Genomic DNA, 25,929 nt, shown 5'->3' on the forward strand with positions numbered 1-25,929 from the left:
TGTACAAATGATAATGGATCTACCTACATTTACAGTCTTCATTCTGTCCGACTTGCTACGAGTCATCGAAACGAAAGCTAGACAGTCAGGGAGCATCAAATTCCAAAAGCGAAGGAAAGAGGACTACTTTTAGCTCATTTTGACCGTGAGGAAATATAATACATTTTATGTTCGAAACCACTGTTCTAAAGAATAACATCTTAACATCAGTAAGAACAAGAAAGAGGAGAGCACACCCCCATCCACATCAACAGGGCTGTAGTGAAGCGGATCGAGAGCTTCAAGTTCCTTGGCGTCCACATCACTAAGGAGTTAACATGGTAGACACACACCCGCACAGTCATTAAGAGGGCATGACAGCGCCTCTTTCCCCACAAGAGGCTGATAAGATTTGGCAAGAAGGGCCCTTAGATCCTCAAGAAGTTATACAGCTGCACCGTCGAGAGAATCTTGCTTGGCTGCATCACCGCTTGGTATGGCAAATGCACCACCCTCGACGACAAAGCGCTACAGAGGGTGGTGCGGACAGCCTATTATATCACTGGGGCAGAGCTCCCTGCCATCCAGGACGTCTATGTCAGGCGGTCCAAGTGTAAGATCAGAACAATTGCCAAAGACTCCAGACAACCAAGCCATAGACTGTTCACTTTGCTACCGTCCGGTAAACAGTACCGGAGCATCAGCTCTCGGACCAACAGGCTGCGAGACAGCTTCTATCCCCATAAGACTGTTAAATAGCCATAAGACTACTAAAAATAGTTAAAGGTAGAATGTGCAGAAATCGTGAAGCAATTTCCTTGTTGCTAAAATTCTAATAGTTCACCTAATTTCAATTTATGCGACAAAACAAGCAGTCGTGTAGAGAATCATTGTACCATCTAAACTGCTGTGAAATATATTTTCCATAACCAAAAACATTATATTTTCTGCTGTTTGAAGCTGGTGTCCAAAACCAAAAGTAAATAACGCAAAAATGAAACAAGCACAGGAAGCATAGATATAGCGCACATTAAACAGATCTACTGCTATTTAGACTTGCCTTCATATAAATGACAAATCAATAAATCACATTCCTATGCGAATTTGGTCGGGTCGCCCACAAAGTTACATATTGCAGCTTTGATCAATGTTTACCCGGACTATCTGCACTGACCCTATATCTTGCAGTGGCTATGCACACTAACAATACTATATACAGTGCCTTCAGAAAGTATTCACACTCCTGGAGTTTTTCCACATTTTGTTGTGTTACAGCATGAATTTAAAACCGATTAAATTGTGTCACTGATTGACACACAATACCTCAATGTCAGTGGAATTTTGTTGGAAGACATATTTGGAATGTAAAGATACCTTAATATAAAATGAAAAGTAAAAGTGAGTCACCCAGTAAAATTCTACTTGAGTCAAAGTACATATAATTTACAAAAATCCTTTATAGTAAGCAAACCAGACTGCAAAATGTTCTTGTTTTTTTACATTTACGGATAGCCAGTGGTACACTCAAACACACAGACATAATTTACAAACAAAGTATTTGTGTTTAGTAACTCCGCCAGATCAGAGGCAGTAGGGATGTTCTCTTCATAAACGTGTGAATTGAACCATTTTCTGTCCTTCTAAGCATTCAAAATGTAACGAGTACTTTTGGGTCTCAGGGAAAATGTGTAAAGTACATTACTTTATTTAAGAATGTAGTGAAGTAAAAGTCAAAGTTGTCAAAAATAAATAGTAAAGTACAGATACACCAAAAAACAAATGAAGTAGTTCTTTAAAGTATTTTTACTTAAGTACTTTACGCCACTGAATGCCTTTGGACAATAAGTAAGTATTCAACCCCTTTGTTATGGCAAACCTAAATTACTTCAGGAGTAAATATACTCTTAACAAATCACATTATAAAAGTTGCATGGACTCATTCGGTGTATAATAATGATTTTTGAGCAACTACCTCATCTCTGTACCCCACACATAAGAATAGTGAATAGTGGTGAATTTAGAGCACATATTTAAGCACAAAGTCCAGGAACGTTTCTCAATGCCTTGCAAGAACGACACTAATTGGTGGATGTGATTTTTATTTTTTTTAAATAAGCAGATGCTGAGCATGTTGAAGTTATTAATTAGGCTTTGGATGGTGTATCAATACACCCAGTCACTACAATGATAAAGGTGTCCTTCCTTACTTGCAGGAGAGGAACGAAACTGCTTAGGGATATAACATAAGACCAATTGGTGATTTTAAAACAGTTGCTGTTTAATAGTTGTGATAAGAAAAGGCCGATACCAATTACTGGAGGACCAAAAAAAAACAATACCGATTAAATCGGCCGAATTTTTTTATATATATACAATGGGGCAAAAAAAGTATTTAGTCAGCCACCAATTGTGCAAGTTCTCCCACTTAAAAAGTCGAGAGGCCTGTAATTTTCATCATAGGTGCACAGACAAAATGAGGGGAAAAAAATCCAGAAAATCACATTGTAGGATTGTTAATGAATTTATTTGCAAATTATGGTGGAATATAAGTATTTGGTCAATAACAAAAGTTTCTCAATACTTTGTTATATACCCTTTGTTGGCAATGACAGAGGTCAAACGTTTTCTGTAAGTCTTCACAAGGTTTTCACACACTGTTGCTGGTATTTTGGCCCATTCCTCCAAGCGGATCTCCTCTAGAGCAGTGATGTTTTGTTTTGGGGCTGTTGCTGGGCAACACGGACTTTCAATTCCCTCCAAAGATTTTCTATGGGGTTGACATCTGGAGACTGGCTAGGCCACTCCAGGACCTTGAAATGCTTCTTACGAAGCCACTCCTTCGTTGCCAGGGCGGTGTGTTTGGGATCATTGTCAGGCTGAAAGACCCAGCCACGTAGCTCAGATGGTAGAGCATGGCGCTTGTAACGCCAGGGTAGTGGGTTCGATTCCCGGGACCACCCATACGTAGAATGTATGCACACATGACTGTAAGTCGCTTTGGATAAAAGCGTCTGCTAAATGGGGCATATTATTATTTTATTTATCTTCAATGCCCTTGCTTATGGAAGGAGGTTTTCACTCAAAATCTCATGATACATGGCCCCATTCATTCTTTCCTTTACACGGATCAGTCGTCCTGGTCCCTTTGCAGAAAAACAGCCCCAAAGCATGATGTTTCCACCCCCATGCTTCACAGTAGGTATGGTGTTCTTTGGATGCAACTCAGCATTCTTTGTCCTCCAAACACGACAAGTTGTGTTTTTACCAAAATGTTCTATTTTGGTTTCATCTGACCATATGACATTCTCACAATCTTCTTCTGGATCATACAAATGCTCTCTAGCAAACTTCAGATGGGACTGGACATGTACTGGCTTAAGCAGGGGGACACGTCAGGCACTGCAGGAATCGAGTCCCTGGTGGCGTAGTGTGTTACTGATGGTAGGCTTTGTTACTTTGGTCCCAGCTCTCTGCAGGTCATTCACTAGGTCTCCCCGTGTGGTTCTGGGATTTTTGCTCACCGTTCTTGTGATAATTTTGACCCCACGGGGTGAGATCTTGTGTGGAGCCCCAGATCGAGGGAGATTATCAGTGGTCTTGTATGTCTTCCATTTCCTAATAATTGCTCCCACAGTTGATTTCTTCAAACCAAGCTGCTTACCTATTGCAGATTCATTCTTCCCAGCCTGGTGCAGGTCTACAATTTTGTTTCTGGTGTCCTTTGACAGCTCTTTGGTCTTGGCCATAGTGGAGTTTGGAGTGTGACTGTTTGAGGTTGTGGACAGGTGTCTTTTATACTGATAACAAGTTCAAACAGGTGCCATTAATATAGGTAACGAGTGGAGGACAGAGGAGCCTCTTAAAGAAGGAGTTACAGGTCTGTGAGAGCCAGAAATCGTGCTTGTTTGTAGGTGACCAAATACTTATTTTCCACCATCATTTGCAAATAAAAAAAATAAAAATCCTACAATGTGATTTTCTGGATTTTTTTTCTCATTTTGTCTGTCATAGTTGAACTGTACCTATGATGAAAATTACAGGCCTCTCATCTTTTTAAGTAGTATAACTTGCACAATTGGTGGCTGACTAAATACTTTTTTGCCCCACTGTACATGAAGTTGATGCAAAGAGTCAATATTTGCAGTGTTGACCCTTCTTTTTCGAGACCTCTGCAATCCGCCCTGGAATGCTGTCAATTAACTTCTGGGTCACATCCTGACTGATGGCAGCCCATTCTTGCATAATCAAAGCTTGGAGTTTGTCAGAATTTGTGGGTTTTTGTTTGTCCACCCGCCTCTTGAGGATTGACTACAAGTGGGATAAGGTCTGGGGAGTCTCCTGGCCATGGACCCAAAATAGATGTTTTGTTCCCCAAGCCACTTAGCTATCTTATGGCAAGGTGCTTCATCATGCTGGAAAAGGCATTGCTCGTCACCAAATTGTTCCTGGATGGTTGGGAGAAGTTGCTCTCGGAGAATGTGTTGGTTCCATTCATTATTCATGGCTTAGGCAAGATTGTGAGATAGCCCACTCCCTTGGCTGAGAAGCAAACCCACAAATTAATGGTCTCAGGATGCTTTACTGTTGGCATGACACAGGACAGATGGTCGCGCTCACCTTGTCCTCTCCGGACAAGCTTTTTTCCAGATGCCCCAAACAATCTGAAAGGGGATTCATCAGAGAAAATGACTTCACCCCAGTCCTCAGCAGTCCAATCCCTGTACCTTTTTCAGAATATCAGTCTGTCACTGAAGTTTTTCCTGGACAGAAGTGGCTTCTTTGCTGCCCTTCTTGACACCAGGCCATCCTCCAAAAGTCTTTGCCTCACTGTGCGTGCAGATGCACTCACACCTGCCTGCTGCCATTCCTGAGCAAGCTCTGTACAGGTGGTGCCCCGATCCCGCAGCTGAATCAACTTTAGGAGACGGTTCTGGCGCTTGCTGGACTTTCCTGGGCGCCCGTATGCCCTCTTCACAACAATTGAACCGCTCTCTTTGAAGTTCTTGATGATAAAATAAATAGTTGATTTAGGTGCAATCTTACTGGCAGCAATATCCTTGCCTGCAAATCCCTTTTTGTGCAAAGCAATGATGACTGCACATGTTTCCTTGCGGGTAACCATGGTTGAAAGAGGAAGAACAATGATTCCAAGCACAACCCTTCTTTTGAAGCTTCCAGTCTGTTATTCTAAATCAATCAGCATGACAGAATGATCTCTAGCCTTGTCCTCATCAAAACTCACACCTGTGTTAACGAGAGAATCACTGACATGATGTCCACTGGTCCCTTTGTGGCAGGACTGAAATGCAGTGGACATGTTTTTGGGGGATTCAGTTCATTTGCATGGCAAAGAAAGACTTTGCAATTAATTGCAATTCATATGATCACTCTTTATAACATTCTGGAGTATATGCATATTACCATCATACAAACTGAGGCAGCAGACTTTGTGAAAATTCATATTTGTGTCACTCAAAACTTTTGGCCACGACTGAACAAGGTAAAATACAATGCATTGTAAACAGTCTGAAATAATTTAATAAATTCAGGGCTTGTGAAATTGTACCTCGGACAAATATAAGCCGTGCACAACCAAAAGACCAACTAATAAGGTATTATTTGATCAATATAGTTTAATCAAATTTTTGTAATAATTACTGATATGGCTTTCAAATATGTCTATGTAAATACCCTTTTTGTTAAATATTTCAACCGGAAACATGCATAATGCACATTCACTAATAATGATTTACTTCTTAAATTATTGAATATAAACACAGGTCTCAAACAATCTCTCAGCACAAGCCCACGTGCTAGTCAGTAGCCAGCTAATCTTTATAATTCAAGTTTAGCAAAATTGGATCCATTTGCTAGCTAACAAGGTAGAACAGTTGAATTGTTATGAAAACACTTCTGTCCGTCTCCAACTGAATGTAAAGCATGCTACCGTGTGCACTTTGTTGATGTTAAAATTTACCTTATTTCTCGGAATGTGAACGAGTTGCCAATTCCTCATATAAATAGTGCTTTATGCTTATTGCACATTTATAGTCTTTGGCTAAAATGCTGCCAGTGGTACCACAATGCCATGTGCGACAAACTGAGAATTAATTTTCCAGAATCAATGTTCTTAATACTCCAGTTTTAGTAGTTTCTGCTCTGCGTGCAATTTGAGTAGCAATTTGAGTAGTTGATACATAAAAAAATGTATCATTAGAAAGGTTAACTCCTCTATTACAGTAAAATAATGTCTCAAAGTCTTTCGGTGTCCATATGACTGATACTGTGGGACCAAAACTGAAATAGTGAGTTGAAACCGCTTGTCAGAGAGGAAGAAGTGATCTCAAATCATTTTTATTGTGAGTGGCAGGGGAAGGGGCTTGGTGTGTAAATGGGAAAGTGTACAGTCACAGCAGAAGGAGCGAAGGAGATGAGACCAAAAAGACAACAAGTGGACATAAATGCTCAAAAACAAAATTATTTTTGCAATACAGGAATATAACCCTAAAACATTACATTTTCATTAAAAGTGATATATTACTCAGTCCTACCTGTGTTCCCTTCATTGTCCGGTTTGTCCAGAGGGTACTCAGGCATACATTCCAAGAACAGTTCAAAGATGGCCGCCGCATTCTCTTTCCCATATTGCCCCAGAACGTGCATCGGTGACTGCCCCCTACAAAACAAAAAATAGCTCAGTGAACAAACACATTAAGCCTTTCCCTTTGTCCTTCAACATCTTGATCTTACTTGCTGTTTTTAACGTAAGAGCTTCAGCAAGAAAGATGACCAATGTGTTTTTACATTAAGTAAATCAATTTGAACTGAAGTACTGTTGAGGTAGTGTACCTGAGATTGAAGGCCTCCGCGTCAATGTTGGACTCTGTGAGAAGGGCACGCACGTTATTAAGGCGACCCTGCATTACGGCCAGGTGCAGGGCTGAGAAAAGACAGAAAAAACCTGAGTATTAGCACAAGCTAAACTGAGATGAGAGACAAAGAAACAAGAGAGTGCAGGGTAATGGCACTGCATAGCAGAATTTCAAACTAATTCAATTTCAGGAGTTGGAAAATTAATCTAAGCTGAAACAGTCCCATCTACAGATGTGTCCCAAATGGCACAATCATCTCTACTTCCCTGGTCAAAAGTAGTGCACTATATATAGGGAATAGGGTGCCATTTGTGTTACAGCCTAGATTACGGCTCAGTCAGTACCGTTGTTGCCATTCTCATCCAGAGCGGTGAAGTCCACTCCATTCTCCAGCAGCACAGAGCAGACAGTAGCCAGGTCCTGCTGGGCTGCCAGGTGTAGAGCTGTCTGTCTGTGTTTGGTCAGCTCATTCACTTTGGCCCCTGCCAGCAGCTGCAATGGACATACAAGAGTCAGATAAGAGTCGAAATCAGACACACAAGCATCTCAGACATGCACACAGACATTGGTTGCAATTCCAGGTTGTCTCTTTTACATTTGAGTTGCGTATCTCAGAACAGCATATTAAATGTGGTTCCTGACATTAAAACACTTCACAATCTGATCATCTGCACACAATGACTGCAATTATGACGAAACACCCTAGACAGACAATTGGGGCTCTATTGTGCTGGGTTTGGATAATACCACCACACAGTTACAGTATTAAGCCATGGAGCATGTTGATTGGCCAGTGAGTGGTCAAGCCCACGTCACACCTGTAAGTTATAAATGCATCAATTCCCACTGTGCTACAGCGCCACGCAAGAGCGCCAAGATCGACTTAGGCTTGTTAAGATAGAGCCCAAAGACACAGCTATTCACACAATTACAGCTTCTCACACTGGTGAGAAAGCCACTTAGCTACTGGTGAGGTGGTAGGGTAGGCATCATTACTAGGTTGCGGACAATGATCTCCGAGCCAGCCTGAACAGCCAGGTGTAGAGGAGTCTGCTTGGCAGCGTCCTGCACCCGGGAGTTTACGTTGGCCTGGACACTGATCAGGAACAGAACACTCTCGATGTCAGAGTTCTGCACCGCCACATGCAGGAAGTTACGCCCTTTGTTGTCCACCTGAGAGGAAAGAGAAGGATGGTGGGGGTTAGACTTCATCATACAATGTTTGTAACAAAGTAGGGATGGGCACGGTTATTTAAATATCCGAACGGACGTTAGGATTCAGCCTACTTTTAACTCTTTACACTCGTAACTGTATATGGACTCAAAATAGCAGATTTGAAAACTGATAAGCAGCTACATTTGAACACAGTGGCTGTACAGTAACACCTTATATATTATGTCAGAGCTCAAGGTCTCCACTTCACAGCGCAGTATTGTTTTGACTGACAGCGGTTCTGAACTTGAACACCACGAGAAAAGAAGTTACTCCCATCACTCCCGCTAATTGGGTGACATTGCAAATGTTTTGTCGTCGGAGTGAGGGAACTGCTTTAAATAGGACTCTATGTATTTTGAAAGAGGATTATAATAATTACCGCGTTGATGTCAAAAAAGCAATCCAAACGTGCACTTCACATATCCAGATCATAAAACTCATGTCATACACAGTGTCAATGTTTATGATCACTATGCTTGATGTAAAGCTACAAGATGACATAGCATCATATGTTGGGTTATTCTGAACAGAATGAGGCTGTTTGTCGTATTGTTAAAAGATTTGGCAGGGAACACGACTTGAACGCACCGGACTATTCAAGGCGCACTAAAATTACGATCGTATTTTGTAACATGTTGGCAATAAAACATGCTTTCAAATGATGGCTCTATCCAGAGAAAGTCTCCAATTAAGTTTAAAATATATATAAAATGTAATATTTATTTAGATTACCCAGATATAACCCCCCCCAAATATATAATTTGAATAGTGAAATAATTTCAAATGCCGATGCCTGTGTATGTCACTAACCTGTTCGGCAGCCCCGGGCTCTCTCTTGAGGATGGACTCTGCAGCCTTGTTGTTTTTGTGTGTCATGGCGCAGGCAAAGGGGGTCATGCCCAGGCGATCACGCGCGTTCAGACGTATGTCCGGGTGGGATATGAGCTGCTGGATGATGACATTGTGCTGGTTGCTAATGGCAATGTGGATAGGCGCTCGGCCCTCTGCGTCCTGGGTAGACACAGCTCATATTAGCCACAATAAACGGGGTTTGATGGGACAGACACAAGATACTCCTCACTCACTCATTAAGCATGCTTTTGGACCACGACTCTCAAAGTGGAGGAATCTAATAAAAGTGAGGAGTGGGAGATGCCTGTGCTTAAAGGAATGACTGCCTGGTGAAACTGACCTGTGGATTGACAGTCAGTGAGACTGCATATGCTGAAAAACTGCAGTAGACGGCCTATGCTCCAAGAAGAATAAAAAGTCTAAGGAAGTAAGTAAGTAAGTGAGACATACCTGTGTGTTGACATTTGCCCCAAACTCCAGAAGGCACTGCACAACCTCCTCCAGCCCCCAGCTGCCTGCCAGATGAAGGGGTGACTGTCCGTCCCTGGCCTCCTCATCCCCCTCTCCATTAAGACCTGGACGCCGTGGGCTGTTTACGTCACAACCACTAGAGGAGAGACCGGGTTAGATTAGACACAGTCATTAGGCACATATCACACTGGTTAATCATGAAACTACTTCCTCTTGCTGACTCATTCAGAACCAAGATGGATTCCTCAACTATGCTGAATAAAAAATATTTAAATAACGCAACAATTTCAAATATTTTACTGAGTTACAGTTCATATAAGAACATCAGTCAATTTAAATAAATTCATTAGGCCCCAATCTATGGACTTCACAAGACTGGGCAGGGGTGCAGCCATGGGTGGGCCTTTGAGGGCATAGGCCCAGCCACAGGGGAGCCAGGGCCAGCCAACCAGAATAGGTTTTTCCCCACAAAAGAGCTTTATTACAGACAGAAATACTACCCCCCAATGTGGTAGTCTTGGGCTGGCTTGGTTACACGTGGTCTGCAGTTGTGAAGCCAGTTGGACATACTGCCAAGTTCTCTAAAACGACGTTGGAGGCAGTGTATGGTAGAGAAATTAACATTAAATTCTCTGTCAACAGCTCTGGTGGACATTCCTGCAGTCAGCATGCCAATTGCGCACTCCCTCAAAACTTGAGACATCTATAGCATTGTGTGACAAAACTGCACATATTAGATTGCCCTTTTATTGTCCTGATCATACTGTTTATCAGCTTCTTGATATGGTCCTTCTGTAGCTCAGTTGGTAGAGCATGGCGCTTGTAACGCCAGGGTAGTGGGTTCGATTCCCGGGACCACCCATACGTAGAATGTATGCACACATGACTGTAAGTCGCTTTGGATAAAAGAGTCTGCTAAATGGCATATATTATTATTATTATTATTATTATTATTATTATTATTATATGCCACACCTGTCAGGTGGATGGATTATATTGGCAAAGGAGAAATGCTTACTAACAGGGATGTAAACTAATTTGTGCACAACATTTTTAGAGAAATAAGGAACATTTCTGGGATTTTTTTTATTTCAGCTCATGAAACACTGGAGCAACACTATCTGTTGCGTTTATGTTCAGTGTAGATTCAACTCAACTGGAATCTGGAGAATTATCACTCCACAAATAAAGAATGGATAAATGGGACTGCTGAAAGGTGCCAACATGGCAGCTAGTGTAAAAGTTGGCTAAACTCTATAGGTGACTGTGTTAAAGTAATTAAAGTGTTTGAGTTAGCAGCCAAACAACGATACACTAATAAGCGGTCAAATTGGAACGTAGTGGCTGTACACTAACGTGCGAAACATGACATCAGAGCTCTGGCTCTGCACGTCACATCACCATATGGGTTTGAACGAGCACCGTGCCCCCATCCCTCACGGTAATTGGGCAACATTTGAAATGTTTTGTTGTCCAAGTGAGGTTAATGCTGTAAATTAAGATGACTCGATGCATTTTGAAAGATGAGGCATTGAGGATTATAAATCAGGGATGCAAACTTGTGAGGGCCCAAAAAGGTGACAGACATTTAGCACAGAAACACGCAAAAAAATAGCCTATTTTCAGAGTGGGGTTGTCACAATACCAACATTTTACTAATGTGATACCAGGCTAAGTATCACGATACCGAGTAGTATAGTGTCGTGACTTTACTTTCATTAATCTAATTACCTATTTAATCCACAAAATATGTTGACTTGTTACTCAATTAAATGAATTATGTTACAATTAACTCATTAGGATTTGGGGCACCACAGAAGAAGTTGTTTAGAGAGTTACCATCTCCCGAATTAAACTTGAAGGTCCTATTTCATCAATAAACAGTCATCTTCATAATTATTACCTCTTATCATCATTCTGACCATTCGTAAACTTATTGGATCTGCAAAAACCCCAGCCTACATCATTATTCAGTACTACACATACTGGTTTAATTATTTATTTGCTTACTAAATAATAACACAATAAACATACACCCTTTACATGAGAAAGGTCCTTAGCGGGCCGACAAGATATGACTGCTTGTTACAAAAGATACAGTTAAAGTGGAAATTATATACACCTTAGCCAAATACATTTAAACTCAGTTTCGTGATTCCTGGCATTTAATCCTTGTCAAAAAATAACTGTCCTAGGTCAGTTAGGATCACCACTTTATTTTGAGAATGTGAAACGTCAGAATAATAGTACAGAAAATGATTTATTTCAGTACATTCCCAGTGGGTCAGAAGTTTACATACACCCAATTAGTATTTGGTAGCATTGTCTTTAAATTGTTTAACTTGGGTAAAACATTTAAGGTTGCCTTCCACAAGCTTCCCACAATAATTTGGGTGAATTTTGGCCCATTCCTCCTGATAGAGCTGGTGTAACTGAGTCAGATTTGTTGACCTCCTTGCACGCACAACGCATTTTCAGTTCTGGCCACACATTTCCTCTAGGATTGAGGTCAGGGCTTTGTGATGGCCACTCCAATACCTTGACTTTGTTGTTCTTAAACTATTTTGCCACAACTTTGGAAGTATGCATGGGGTGATTGTCCATTTGGAATACCCATTTGCGGCCACAATTTGGAAGACCTATATAGCCACAATTTTCCTTTCTCATGATGCCATCTATTTTGTGAAGTGCACCAATCCTTCCTGCAGCAAAGCACCCCCACAACATGACGCCGCCACCCTGTGCTTCACGGTCGGGAAGGTGTTCTTCGGCTCGCAAGCCTGCCTCTTTTTCCTCCAAACATAATGATGGTCATTATGGCCAAACAATTCTAATTTTGTTTAATCCGACCAGAGGACATTTCTCCAAAAAGTATGATCTTTGCCCCTGTGTGCAGTTGCAAACTTGCGTGCTATTGTTTGATTTTCCCATGATGTCAAGCAAAGAGGCACGGAGTTTGAAGGAAGGCCTTGAAATACATACACAGGTACACCTCCAATTGACTCAAATGATGTCAATTAGCCTATCAGAAGTTTATAAAGTCATGACAATTTTATGGAATTTTCCAAGCTGTTTAAAGGCAGTCAACTTAGTGTATGTAAACTTCTGAACCACTGGAATTGTCATACAGTGAATTATAAGTGAAATAATGCATCTGTAAAGAATTGTTGAAAACAATTGTGTCATGCACAAAGTAGATGTCCTAACCAACTTGCCAAAGCAAGAAATTTGTGGAGTGGTTGAAAAACAAGTTCATGACTCCAACCTAAGTGTATATAAACTTCCGACTTTATGTATACAGTGGGGAGAACAAGTATTTGATAACCTGCAAAATCAGCAGTGTTTCCTATTTACAAAGCATTTAGAGGTCTATAATTTTTATCATAGGTACACTTCAACTGTGAGAGACTGAATCTAAAACAAAAATCCAGAAAATCACATTGTATGATTTTTAAGTAATTAATTTGCATTTTATTGTATGACATAAGTATTTGATCCCCTACCAACCAGTAAGAATTCCGGCTCTCACAGACCTGTTAGTTTTTCATTAAGAAGCACTCCTGTTCTCCACTCATTACCTGTATTAACTGCACCTGTTTGAACTCGTTACCTGTATAAGAAACACCTGTCCACACACAATCAAACAGACTCCAACCTCTCCACAATGGCCAAGACCAGAGAGCTGTGTAAGGACATCAGGGATAAAATTGTAGACCTGCACAAGGCTGGGATGGGCTACAGGACAATAGGCAAGCAGCTTGGTGAGAAGGCAACAACTGTTGGCGCAATTATTCAAAAATGGAAGAAGTTCAAGATGACGGTCAATGACCCTTGGTCTGGGGCTCCATGCGAGATCTCACCTCGTGGGGCATCAATGATCATGAGGAAGGTGAGGAATCAGCCCAGAACTACACGGCAGGACCTGGTCAATGACCTGAAGAGAGCTGGGACCACAGTCTCAAAGAAAACCATTAGTAACACACTACGCCGTCATGGATTAAAATCTTGCAGCGCACGCAAGGTCCCCCTGCTCAAGCCAGCGCATGTCCAGGCCCATCTGAAGTTTGCCAATGACCATCTGGATGATCCAGAGGAGGAATGGGAGAAGGTCATGTGGTCCAATGAGACAAAAATAGAGCTTTTTGGTCTAAAATACACTCGTCGTGTTTGGAGGAAGAAGAAGGATGAGTACAACCCCAAGAACACCATCACAACCGTGAAGCATGGAGGTAGAAACATCATTCTTTGGGGATGCTTTTCTGGGTCGTGGCTGGGTCTTCCAGCATGACAATGACCCGAAACACACAGCCAGGGCAACTAAGGAGTGGCTCTGTAAGAAGCATCTCAAGGTGGCCTAGCCAGTCTCCAGACATGAACCCAATAGAAAATCTTTGGAGGGAGCTACATTCTATCGTGGATACATTCTAGGACTGTCCTCATATTAAACATATAACTTGCACACGAACCGCAACCCGTCAGTTACCATTGGTTACCATTGGTGGTGAGCGTAGTACGATAGTCTCACTTTTACTCGCTTTTCTCAATATCTGACTTAAGACAGCTAATCAGCTGTACCAGTGATTGTCTGAAGTGAGCTTCTCGCCTCTTCCTCCTCGTGTTGGTATTCAGGATTCAGACAATGATGTATATAAGCTACATCTCTTCGTCTCTCTGGTCCAAAGGAAGTTGAGTTCATTTCTTCACCTCGTGTTGAGGTTCAAAGCGCCAACCATTTCAAGGTTGAAACCTGTTCCAAGTCTTTATGCACTCTTGGTCATGGTGACAAGCTCTCTGACCTAAACTCGGGGCGTGGCTACTTAATGTGCAAAGGATATGATTACAAGTTCTCTTATGACTCCTAAATTCACATTCCAATCTTAACAAAATTACTTTCATAATTTGTCATAGTGTATGCACCACATATTGGATGAAAACCTGACAGATAAAGGGGGTATCCTTTCCTAGTTACAATATTTCAACTGACATCACAAATGTCAAAAAAACAAGTTTGTTTTCTACATCTACCGACTGACCATTCCCCACATTCTTCTGTTAGAAATATTGTTCCTATATTCACTTTTTGGACATTAGAGCTTTGGGTGGGCAAAAGTCTCTCTAGACAAAGGCATTCCTTTGGTTGATACGAAAACGGAGAAAGAGAGAGAGGACGAGATCTCTCGTGCTTAACTTTACGACCGGGTATGAACGGTCAACCATCCAGCACCCTCCCTCTCCCCTCTGTGGGAGAAAGAGAAGCCTGGTTCCTGTCACAATCCCACCAAATTGGAACGTGATCCTCACAGGACAGTCATGACAATAGTGATACCACAGCGTTTGCCACCCCAATAATTAAACAAATATAACAAACCCCATCACTGTCTGCACACCACAGCTTGCCATCATGTCTAAATAAGATTTCAAAACTGATGGCGATGCGCAGAAAGAACGGACGATGAGAAGCAGCTGAGTAGGCTAATGGCTGGTTAGGGGGATGTGACTGGCTGCTCACAGCTGTCATACAGGATATTTGATGAAGCACCCATTCTGATAGAACATATGACATCACGCTCTGAAATCTGATATTCTATTTGTAGGGCAGGAGTGCATTCTGTGCTCAGTCATTCATTTCGAGAGAGACTGTAGTGATCACACAGGGAATAGATCTGTTCGCGGCCCTCTTTTATAGCTCAATGGGAGATACGCTCTGCTTCTGCGCACTTTGTCAGACCCCCTCATGACTTTCTATGCGCACCAAAATTGTGATCCATTTCTCTGAATTGCCTTGTGAAAGCTTAGCACTAAGACCGTATTTTATCATTTAGCTAGTCATGTTGGCAACAGAATAAACTTTCAAATTATGCCCCCTTTACGCAGATTGCGATTTATAATACACCGTTTTTGGATTGCCTAAAGAGTAATTGTGTGATGACAGGGATGTGTTCCAAATGACCTTAGTGTGCTTGCTCTATTTCCTAAACGGCACAGCTAAGAGAGCTCCAAAAAGTACCTTATAGTTGAAGAATCTTCTTTGAGTCATAGAAGTGCATTGAAATGGCTTAGGAACTGTGCACACTTTGGAAAGGTGTGTGCCCACTTGGAGACACCAGTTAGTCCTCATTCAAACCCTTGTAAATGTTTTGGTTGCACCTAGCCCACATTTTCCAGGAATAGTTTCCTGTTACTGAATGTATCCAGAGGTAGGGCAGAGCGGTGTACCTTATTTTACTATATACCGGTATTGATGCAAGGACCAGTTTGGGTTTTTACTTTACCTTGTATTATGGAATTTGAATGTTTGGTTTGTAAAAATGTGATATGCCGTGTTTTACGTACACCTTTATAGTTTACACCACTACTTGAGTCATCCCTCTCCACTCGCTCTCTCAATGCCACTTTCCACACAGACCTAACCCTGCCCAGTCACTCAAGGAGCACATTTGTTGTTGCTTGACCGGGAGGGACTTGTGCTCAGTCCGCATGGTCAATGCAGCACATGCAACAATGTTGATGGCAACAATGTTTAGGGCTTTGCTTATTAATATAAATCCACAAGCGTTCTATAATTGCACAAATAGTTTGTGTTTCTTACTTCTGCAAACAGATAGTTATTTTCTTAGCAAGTTTAGCTAAATTATGTTTGCTAGCCCCCTAATAAATTTACTGAATCAGAATTATACAGCCTGATACCCGTTATGGCGTAGGCCTAAATCAGCATATTGTTTGTGCAACAGTTTCTTCTAAATCAAAGAGGAATAGCCAATGCATGAATATGTTGGCAACATGAAGAAACATTTAATGTAGCTACAGATTATAGAGTCCCTTAGAAAAACCACTGACCAACACTTTGGTTCCTACCCAGTCACAATAACTCCTCCTTGGCATTTTCATTCGTTGTCATGGCAAACACTGTATTCAAAGTGCCCTCAATGACTTATATTCTAACTAACGAATTTCCATGATTCCAACAGTTCACCCAAGTGTTTTGATCTAAATTGCAAGTCAAATAGCAATTGCAACATTAGGTTAAAAAAAATAAGGCCTTTTTTGCCCATATCGTGCAGCCTTATGTGCTAGTGTGAAAATTCTTTCAAATCAGTGCAGGAAATTAAGAAATTGATTAAAATACAGGGGGAGGGAAATTGATTGATGTTGAACAGTATAAAATAATCAGAATGAAGAAAGACCCATTGAAATCCTTTAGAATGTATGTGTTGCCACCCAACTAATAAAGCAAAATGTATAATTCTTTATTATTCAAAAACATGAAATAGCATCAAAGATTTGAAAAATATTGTGATACTATACTTGGGCCTTATTGCCCTGCCATATCCTGAGTATTTTCAGAATTAGTTACAACAAATGTCGCAAAAAGTACAGTAAATGTAGAAGGCACAACAGTGTAAAGTTTGGATTAAGTCTTGTGTCAGGTGAACTGTTGTGTATTCACCTTTGGTCTAATAATTTGTATGGACAGTTGAAGTCGGAAGTTTACATACACTTAGGCTGGAGTCATTAAAACTTGTTTTTGAACCACTCCACAAATTTCTTGTTAACAAACTATAGTTTTGGCAAGTCAGGACATCTACTTTGCGCATGACACAATACATTTTCCAACAATTGTTTACAGAGATTCATTTCACTGTATGACAATTCCAGTGGGTCAGCATTTTACATACACCAAGTTGACTGTGCCTTTAAACAGCTTGGAAAATTCCAGAAAATTATGTCATGGCTTTAGAAGCTTCTGATAGGCTAATTGACCTAATTTGAGTCAATTGGAGGTGTACCTTTGGATGTATTTCAAGGTCAACCTTCAAACTCAGTGCTTCTTTGCTTGACATCATGGGAAAATCCAAAGAAATCAGCCAAGACCAAATTGTAGACCTCCACAAGTCTGGTTCATCCTTGGGAGCAATTTCCAAATGCCTGAAGGATATATCACTTTCATCTGTACAAACAATAGTACGCAAGTAAAAACACCATGGGACCACGCAGCCGTCATACCGCTCAGGAAGGAGACACACTGTCTCCTAGAGATTTACATTTACATTTAAGTCATTTAGCAGACGCTCTTATCCAGAGCGACTTACAAATGCGAAAAGTGCAAATCAATCCCAGAACAGCAGCAAAGGACCTTGCAAAGATGCTGGAGGAAAAACGGGTATAAAAGTACTTATGTCCACAGTAAAATGAGTCCTATATCGAAATAACCTGAAAGGCCGCTCAGCAAGGAAGAAGCCACTGCTCCAAAACCGCCATAAAAAAGCCAGACTACGGTTTGCAACTGCACATGGGGACAAAGATTGTACTTTTTGGAGAAATGTCCTCTGGTCTGATGAAACAAAAATATTACTTTTTGGCCATAATGACCATTGCTATGTTTGGAGGAAAAGGGGGAGGTTTGCAAGCCAAAGAACACCATCCCAACTGCGAAGCACGGGGGTGACAGCATCATTCAGACAATAGATGATTTGCAGTATCGATCAGAAGGTCATTACCAATAAATTAATTAATAGGGAACTTTTAGGTGTGCCGCAGAATTTTATATGCCATCAAGATGCCACAAAAAAATGTAATGTTGGAAACCACTTCTGTGTAGCTCAGTTGGTAGAGAACAGCACTTGCAAAGCAAGGAATATGGGCACATTGAGGGATAAGGGCATTCAAAGGTGAGGTGCCACTCTCAGATATAAAAAGGCAGTTAATATATTTGCTATAAAGAAAGATGAGTATAATTTGCTGTGAGACCACAGTAAGGGCTGAGTGCAGCCACCCGTTGAGGGATGAGTGCATTAGAAGGTGAGGCGCGTCGGCAACACTCGCTCCAATATATAAATGTGTTAATTTGATCAAAAGGAATGAGTGCGTTGTGAGGGATGAGTGTGATCAGACAGACCTGCGGATGAGGAAGCAGGCAGTGACCTCGTTGTTCTCATCCACAGCCCTGTGGAGGAGGGTCTGCTGACAGCCTGAGGGACCAGAGCTCCAACTGGTGGCATCACAACCGTGTCGGACCTACAGTAGCAGAGACAAGCAGACATTCCCATACCAATCCCACTCAAAACATGGACCAGCCAGAAGTCCTCTCCTGACCTGGATGACTCCTGGCCCTACTCATGACATGCACGTTATTGACTAGAACACTTGAGGCTCTCACATACAACCATCATGGGATAACAGTCTCTTATTTACATTCATCTGTGGGCTCCCACTTCCACAACCACCCCCTTCCTCTTCCTCCCCCCATCGCTTTCTCCTTTACCCCCCTCTTCCTCCCCTCTCCTCCAATCTCACCAGTGTGGACGCGATGTCCTCGAGACCGTTCTCCAGGGCCAGCCACAGAGGGGGGTGTCCCCTCTCGTCCACCACGGACATGTCGGCCCCCCGTGTACAGATGGCGTCCACCACCAGGGGGAGTTGGTTACTGATGGCCAGCTGCAGCGCCGTCTCACCCTCCTGGGTTCTGCAGGGAGAGATTTTCTTTTTATACCTACTTACATAAACACCTCACAGGGATACTCAGCCAATGTGTAACACTACAGATCATATATTGTTGTATAAAATGGGAGACTGCTCCACAGTTTCTTTATGATACGTTATCTGACTTTTAAGATGGCAAATTAAAATTCCCCTCGAGGGGAAATAAAGAACTGAGAAATGCATCTGCTGGTTTATGAAGCTCCTGATCCGAGTCCTCCTACTTGACATTGATGTCAGCCTGGTGCTCCAGGAGGAACAGGGCACTCTTGCTGTCCTGTCTGCGGATGGCCATGTGCAGCAGGGTCTGACCGTTGGACATGGTGTCGTTGATGGACGCCCCAGAGCCCAGGAGTTGGGCTGCTATGGTGTGCATACCTGAGGGACAGATGAGAGGACACAGACATACTGAAAGCTGTGGATCCCGAATGGCAGTGAGGTTGAACACATGATCTGATGCAGATCATTGTTCCGTGAGACCAAACTACCCTTTAAAAATCCTGTCAATTGCACATCTCCACTGTTAATTTGTTCTGTATCTCTATCTAAGAGGGGGAAAAGCCCAAAAGGAGCAGGTGCCAAGCACAGGCAAAGCAGTGGAGCACATGGCAGGAACCAGAACTCAATCTGGGATAATCTGTAAAGGGAACTACTGCTCGACTCCAGCGTGGACTACGTCTATAGCAGCGGTTCCCAACCTTCTCCTTTCGGGGACCACCAAATTAGTCAAAAGCTTGAGGACCACCATTTGCAGAGTCGAAAATCATTTTAACAAAATCTCTTGGCAGTCAAATTTTGTCCATTTTAGCAGTGAAAGGCCTATTATTAACATTTTGCACTATGAAAAGTAAATGTAAAAATTGCTTAAAATACTATAGGAAGTATTAATAGTAATTAGGAAGAAAACAAATCTCTTTTTTTACATTTAAAATGTGCGGACTCACAGGTTGAAAACCACTGGTCTATGGACGATGTTTTAGGTTGGACTATCATGACTAGAAACGTTTGGCTGCACATACCTCCTCTGTTTGTCTCGCTATCCATGGCATGCGAGACTGGAAAAGGAGGAGGAAGTGTGAAGGTGTGAGCCCTACAAGGACATGAAACTACTCTGCTTTTAAAGTGATACGGCACAATTCTGGCAATTAAGTCATCTTTCTACTTACCCATGAACTGAACTGGTGGAGTACCTGTAGTCTTCCTATGACTGGAAGTCTACAGGTACATTAGCATATGCTAGCGTACCTGTAGAGTTAGTCATTTCGCTTACACTTGTTAACATTGGCTCACAAAATGACCTTTAACTTCCTTCATAATGCACGCAGAGAGATACAAATCATGTCCACAAATTAATCAGATTCTGGTTATGTAGACAAAGGCCATAGTCTCACAGTATCCCTTTAAAAGCATTTTAAATTGATAGAGCGTCGGCAGGCTCTTTCACACTGACATAGCTAGGTAGCTACCCATCTGATGAGTGTAGCGGTTTTTGTTGTTGGTGAAGCCTACCTGTCCAAAGGGCTAGGCCCAACACCGTCTGGTCCATGGAGTCTTTGAGGCTGAAGTCTGGGATGATCTGCAGGTTGTTGGTGGCGTGAAGAGCATTGGCTGGAAAGACCAGGGAATTAAATTGTTGGTATGCAGGTAACAATTCCAATTTTCACTCTGGGTGTCAATCATGTTCATTCATCTCCCTGGGCTGCTTGACATGGAGATGCTGCCCACTGTCCACTAACCTTTCTGCTCCAAGATGACTGACACCACGTCGGGGTGGTTGTGTACGATGGCCATGTGGAGCGGGCTCTGTAGGGACACCCCCTGGGCCAGGGCCTCGTCGGGGAGGGCCTTCTGCGTCTGCAGGTTAGGGTTAGCCCCCTGATGGAGAAGCTCTGCTGTCAGGCCAGCCAAACCACAGCGACACGCCGTGTGGAGAGGGGTCTCACCCTATGGGGGAGGAGAGGAGACACACACAGCGTCAGACATACAAACAGACAGGATGGGGGGGGGGGGGGGGGGGGGGTTAGCTTGTATGGCGTAGTGGTTTGTGAGGCAGTATAACTTATGATTCACTATTGTACTGTAGTGTCTGAAGTAGTCATTTGTGATGAACTGGCAGAGGTATGATGTTTCATGTGATCCTGCAGTGCATCATTGCATACCCATTTGTTGGCATGGTTGACCTTTGCCCCATGTGTGGCCAGGAAGAGGGCAGCAGCCTCACTGCCTACACCCGTTGCCCTCTGCATGAGACAGTTCTCTGAGGAGGAATGGAGGGAGGGAATAAGCGAGAGAAAGAAAGGGAAAAAGAAAGTAAGATTTAAAAACATAAGTGCACTGACTTCCGTATTGTTTAATACTTTATATTATTGCATCATATTCATCAAAGTTACAAATCATACATAAACATGTATACATTTTAGCATGTTCCTTTCAAATGAGAAATTCTACCTGTGGTTGTGTCTGGTGCGTCTGGGTTACTGCCTCTCTGGATGAGCTGGGCTGCAAAGCTGTTTTCATCAAACAGTGTTCCATTCTCCACCACCGGAGCATCGTCCTCAAAGGGGTTAATGTTGGCGTCAGAGGACACGGTGATGTACTGCAGGGCCAGCCACAGAGCTGTGCTCCCCTCATGGTCCTTAAGCTCCAGGTCCAGCCTCGGGAGAGAGGTACATGAGGGAAGTGAGGAAGAAAGAGCAGATGAAAGAGGGGGAGGGCGAGAGAAAAGATGACAGTATTACACCAGGAAATAGAGGCTACTCCTCAGGCTGTTTTCAATAAGGTCAATGGGGAGTAGGACCCAGGTCGTTGGTTTAGTAAATGGTTTTCTGTTTTAACTCACTTTTTACACTGTAGGAGCTGGTTGAACACAGGCTCATTCCCCGACACCACCGCTTCATGTAGGGGAGTTCTGGGAAATAAAAAAACGTATAAAGTCACAGTATCGGGATCATGACAAAAATACGTCATGTAACACAAACAGATCAAAGTGATTACTCCGACACATTGGTGCGGCTGGCTTCCGGGTTGGATGTGCATTGTGTCAAGAAGTAGTGCGGCAAGGTTGGGTTGTGTTTCGGAGGACGCATGGCTCTCGACCTTCGCCTCTCCCGAGTCCGTACGGGAGTTGCAGCGATGAGACAAGACTGTAACTACTACCAATTGGATACCACAAAATTGGGGAGAAAAAAAGCGGTAAATTATATATATTTTCTTTTTAAATAAGTTCAGATGCTGATTTGAAGTCAGAACAATTAGTCGAAACATCAACTCCCATTTGAATAGACCGTTGCTATATCACACCAGATGGGCTCAATGGATCAGAGGGATTGCCATATAGTATTACCCACCTTCCCTTGCTGTTCTGCATGTTGGGGTTGGCCCCTGTCTTGAGCAGGGCCTCTGCGATGCGGGCCATGCCACTCATCACCTCCCCAGAGTGCTTCTTGGGGCTAAAGGAACACACCAGGTGCAGGGGGGTTTCTACCGCCCCGACCGTGGCTGCGTTCACCTGTGCCAAGTGGCGGATCAGGAAGGTGGAGGCAAATTCATCACCTGCGGGGGCGGAGGGAGAGAAGGGGCCAGGAAAATCATGATCTGTCTCTCCATTCTGCAAACTTTTCCATTCCATGACTGGCTGTGTACAGATGCTGTAGTAGTGCGCACATCAGGAGACGTGTGAAGAATTAGGACTAGAGGTTGACCGATTAATCGGAATGGCCGATTAATTAGGGCCAATTTCAAGTTTTCATAACAATTGGAAATCTGTATTTTTGGCCATTTCTTTTTTTTAATGTATTTTTTTTAGACACCTTTATTTAAACTAGGCAAGTCAGTTAAGAACACGGGTTAACTGCCTTGTTCAGGGGCAGAACGACAGATTTTTACCTTGTCAGCTCGGGGATTCAATCTTGCAACCTTACAGTTAACTAGTCCAACGCAATAACGACCTGCCTCTTGTTGCACTCCACGAGGAGTCTACCTGTTACGCGAATGCTGTAAGAAGCCATGGTAAGTTGCTATCTATCATTAGACTTATCTTATAAAAAAACAATCAATCAATCATAATCACTAGTTAACTACACATGGTTGATGATATTACTAGTTTATCTAGCGTGTCCTGCATTGCATATAATCGATGCGGTGCGCATTCGCGGAAAAAGGACAGTCATTGCTCCAATGTGTACCTAAGCATAAACATCAATGCCTTTCTTAAATCAATACAAAGAAGTATATATTTTTAAAGATGCATATTTAGCGATTGTGCGTTTTGCTAGCAGCTCTTCACTGTGCTTCAAGCATTGAGCTGTTTATGACATCAAGCCTATCAACTCCCGAGATTAGGCTGGTGTAACCGATGTGAAATGGCTAGCTAGTTAGCGGGTGCGAGCTAATAGCGTTTCAAAAGTCACTCGCTCTGAGACTTGGAGTAGTTGTTTCTATGCTCTGCATGGGTAACGCTGCTTCAAGGGTGGCTGTTGTCGATGTGTTCCTGGTTCGAGCACAAGTAGGAGCGAGGAGAGGGACGGAAGCTATACTGATACACTGGCAATACTAAAGTGCCTATAAGAACATCCAATAGTCAAAAGGTATATGGAATACAAATGGTATAGAGAGAAATAGCCCTATAAATACTATATTAACTACAACCTAAAACCTCTTACCTGGGAATATTGAAGACTCATGTTAAAAGGAACCACCAGCTTTCATATGTTCTCATGTTCTGAGCAAGGAACTTAAACGTTAGCTTTCTTACATGGCACATATTGCACTTACTTTCTTCTCCAACACTTTGTTTTTGCATTATTTAAACCAAATTGAACATGTTTCATTATTTATTTGAGGCTAAATTGATTTTATTGATGTATTATATTAAGTTAAAATAAGTGTTCATTCAGTATCGTTGTAATTGTCATAATTACAAATAAATGTTTAAAAAAATAATAATCGGTATCGCCTTGAAAAAAAAATCATAATCTGTCGACCTCTAATTAGGACGCACAATGGAGTGTGTCTTTACCCTTAATATTCAACACGGTTCATCTCTAGCCCAGCATTGAGCTTACATAGGGAGGGCTGTGTTGTGGATAATGCAATGTGCCTGAAGCCATACGGTGCGTGAGTATGTGACATACTGCAAAGAGAATGTGCGGCACCCCCTACCTCTTTGGATGGCTTTGTGAAGGAGGTTCCAGCCACTCTGGTCCACCATGTCCACGTCTGCTTTGTTGTTGACCAGCGTGGTGGCGATACTCTCCAGTTTACGAGACAGAGCCAGGTCCAGGGCCAAGTCACCATTGTTGTCCAGTTCATTCAGCTTCCCAGGCAACTGCAAATGTGGAGAATACAAGATATATATAAAGAATGGGGGAAAAAGGTATAGTTGGCTTCTCAACACTGGTCTGTAAACTGATCCTTTATCAGCACTCCAACAGACTCCTGATATATCCAATTAATCTTTTAGCGCCATGTTCCAAATTGCTGTATCGCAAGAATCAAGGTTTTTATATTTTTAGTCTCTTCTTCACTTCTTCCCACTTGCAGACACTAAGCTCCTCCCCCTGCCACTCGAAAAACAAAAAAATATAACTTATTTCACTCTGACAACAAGCAGTTTCAACTCGCTATTTGCATTTGAGTTTTGGTCCAACAGAAATCGGTTAATTCCCTTCCCTTAACCCTTTTATGTCTCAACTTCCAAAATTTAGCACAGAGCAGACCCTATTAAAACGAGAGTATTGATGACTGTGGAAAATGACACTCAGTTTGTCACACATTGCTAGCAGCATAAAATGTATTTATATAAGGAATTGACATTCTTATCCGGGTAGGGCACTTGATTTCAACATCTAAACAAAGTGAACAGGCTGTTGTTCTAACAGTTGGAGGTTGGAGACAGACAGGAGGGTGTATAACAATTCAACTATTCTACCTTGTTAGCAAGCAAATAGATCCAAGTTGGCTACACTTTAAATATAAAGATTAGCTGGCTAATGACTAGCATGTGGGCTTGTGATGAGAGATTGTTTATGGTCATTCTTAGTGAATGTGCATTATGCATGGTTCTGGCAAAAAATTGAACAAAAAGGGCATTTTCACAGACAGACTTGAAAGTCAGATCAGTGACTATTGGGAAAAAAAGCAGGTTAAACTATTTTGATAAAATAATGTCATTATTAGTGGGTCTTATGGTTAAGTCTTATATTTAGCCTAGATGTTTGTCTTTTTTACAAGGCCTAAATTCATTAGAATATCCCTAACTGTTTGAAATAAAGCGTATTGACCTTTAAATTGCGAATCAAAGCTTATTTAAATAAATAGTTTAAAATAGTTTAATATATATATATATATATATACATACACACATACAGTGGGGCAAAAAGGTATTTAGTCGGCCACCAATTGTGCAAGTTCTCCCACTTAAAAAGATGAGAGGCCTGTGATTTTCATCATAGGTACAAAATGAGAAACAAAAATCCAGAAAATCACATTGTAGGATTATGGTGGAAAATAAGTATTTGGTCAATAACAAAAGTTTATCTCAATACTTTGTTATATACCCTTTGTTGGCAATGACAGAGGTCAAACGTTTTCTGTAAGTCTTCACAAGTTTTTCACACACCGTTGCTGGTATTTTGGCCCATTCCTCCATGCAGATCTCCTCTAGAGCAGTGATGTTTTGGGGCTGTTGCTGGGCAACACGGACTTTCAACTCCCTCCAAAGATTTTCTATGGGGTTGAGATCTGGAGACTGGCTAGGCCACTCCAGGACTTTGAAATGCTTCTTACGAAGCCACTCCTTCGTTGCCCGGGCGGTGTGTTTGGGATCATTGTCAGGCTGAAAGACCCAGCCACATTTCATCTTCAATGCCCTTGCTGATGGAAGGAGGTTTTCACTCAAAATCTCACAATACATGGCCCCATTCATTCTTTCCTTTACACGGATCAGTCGTCCTGGTCCCTCTGCAAAAAAAATATCCCCAAAGCATGTTTCCACCCCCATGCTTCACAGTAGGTATCGTGTTCTTTGGATGCAATTCAGCATTCTTTGTCCTCCAAACACAA

General features: G+C 42.1%; 1 protein-coding gene across 1 annotated transcript in view; it reads right to left on the minus strand.

The window, feature by feature from the left end:
• The window catches only part of LOC123999087 (rabankyrin-5-like), a 44,295-nt gene that overhangs the window by 6,693 nt on the left and 11,673 nt on the right, over nt 1-25,929 (minus strand). Inside the window, exons 7-22 of the mRNA XM_046304471.1 lie at nt 24,028-24,193; nt 22,215-22,419; nt 21,707-21,775; nt 21,316-21,521; nt 21,027-21,124; nt 20,604-20,811; nt 20,377-20,475; nt 19,092-19,245; nt 18,685-18,853; nt 18,287-18,405; nt 9,370-9,526; nt 8,878-9,078; nt 7,848-8,024; nt 7,196-7,343; nt 6,829-6,919; nt 6,531-6,655 (exon numbers count right to left, since the gene is read on the minus strand). Coding sequence (XP_046160427.1) covers nt 6,531-6,655; nt 6,829-6,919; nt 7,196-7,343; nt 7,848-8,024; nt 8,878-9,078; nt 9,370-9,526; nt 18,287-18,405; nt 18,685-18,853; nt 19,092-19,245; nt 20,377-20,475; nt 20,604-20,811; nt 21,027-21,124; nt 21,316-21,521; nt 21,707-21,775; nt 22,215-22,419; nt 24,028-24,193 — 2,392 coding nt within the window. The remainder of the gene's footprint in view (nt 1-6,530; nt 6,656-6,828; nt 6,920-7,195; nt 7,344-7,847; nt 8,025-8,877; nt 9,079-9,369; nt 9,527-18,286; nt 18,406-18,684; nt 18,854-19,091; nt 19,246-20,376; nt 20,476-20,603; nt 20,812-21,026; nt 21,125-21,315; nt 21,522-21,706; nt 21,776-22,214; nt 22,420-24,027; nt 24,194-25,929) is intronic.

This window comes from Oncorhynchus gorbuscha, linkage group LG16 (assembly GCF_021184085.1).
Source record: "Oncorhynchus gorbuscha isolate QuinsamMale2020 ecotype Even-year linkage group LG16, OgorEven_v1.0, whole genome shotgun sequence".
Taxonomy (NCBI): domain Eukaryota; kingdom Metazoa; phylum Chordata; class Actinopteri; order Salmoniformes; family Salmonidae; genus Oncorhynchus; species Oncorhynchus gorbuscha.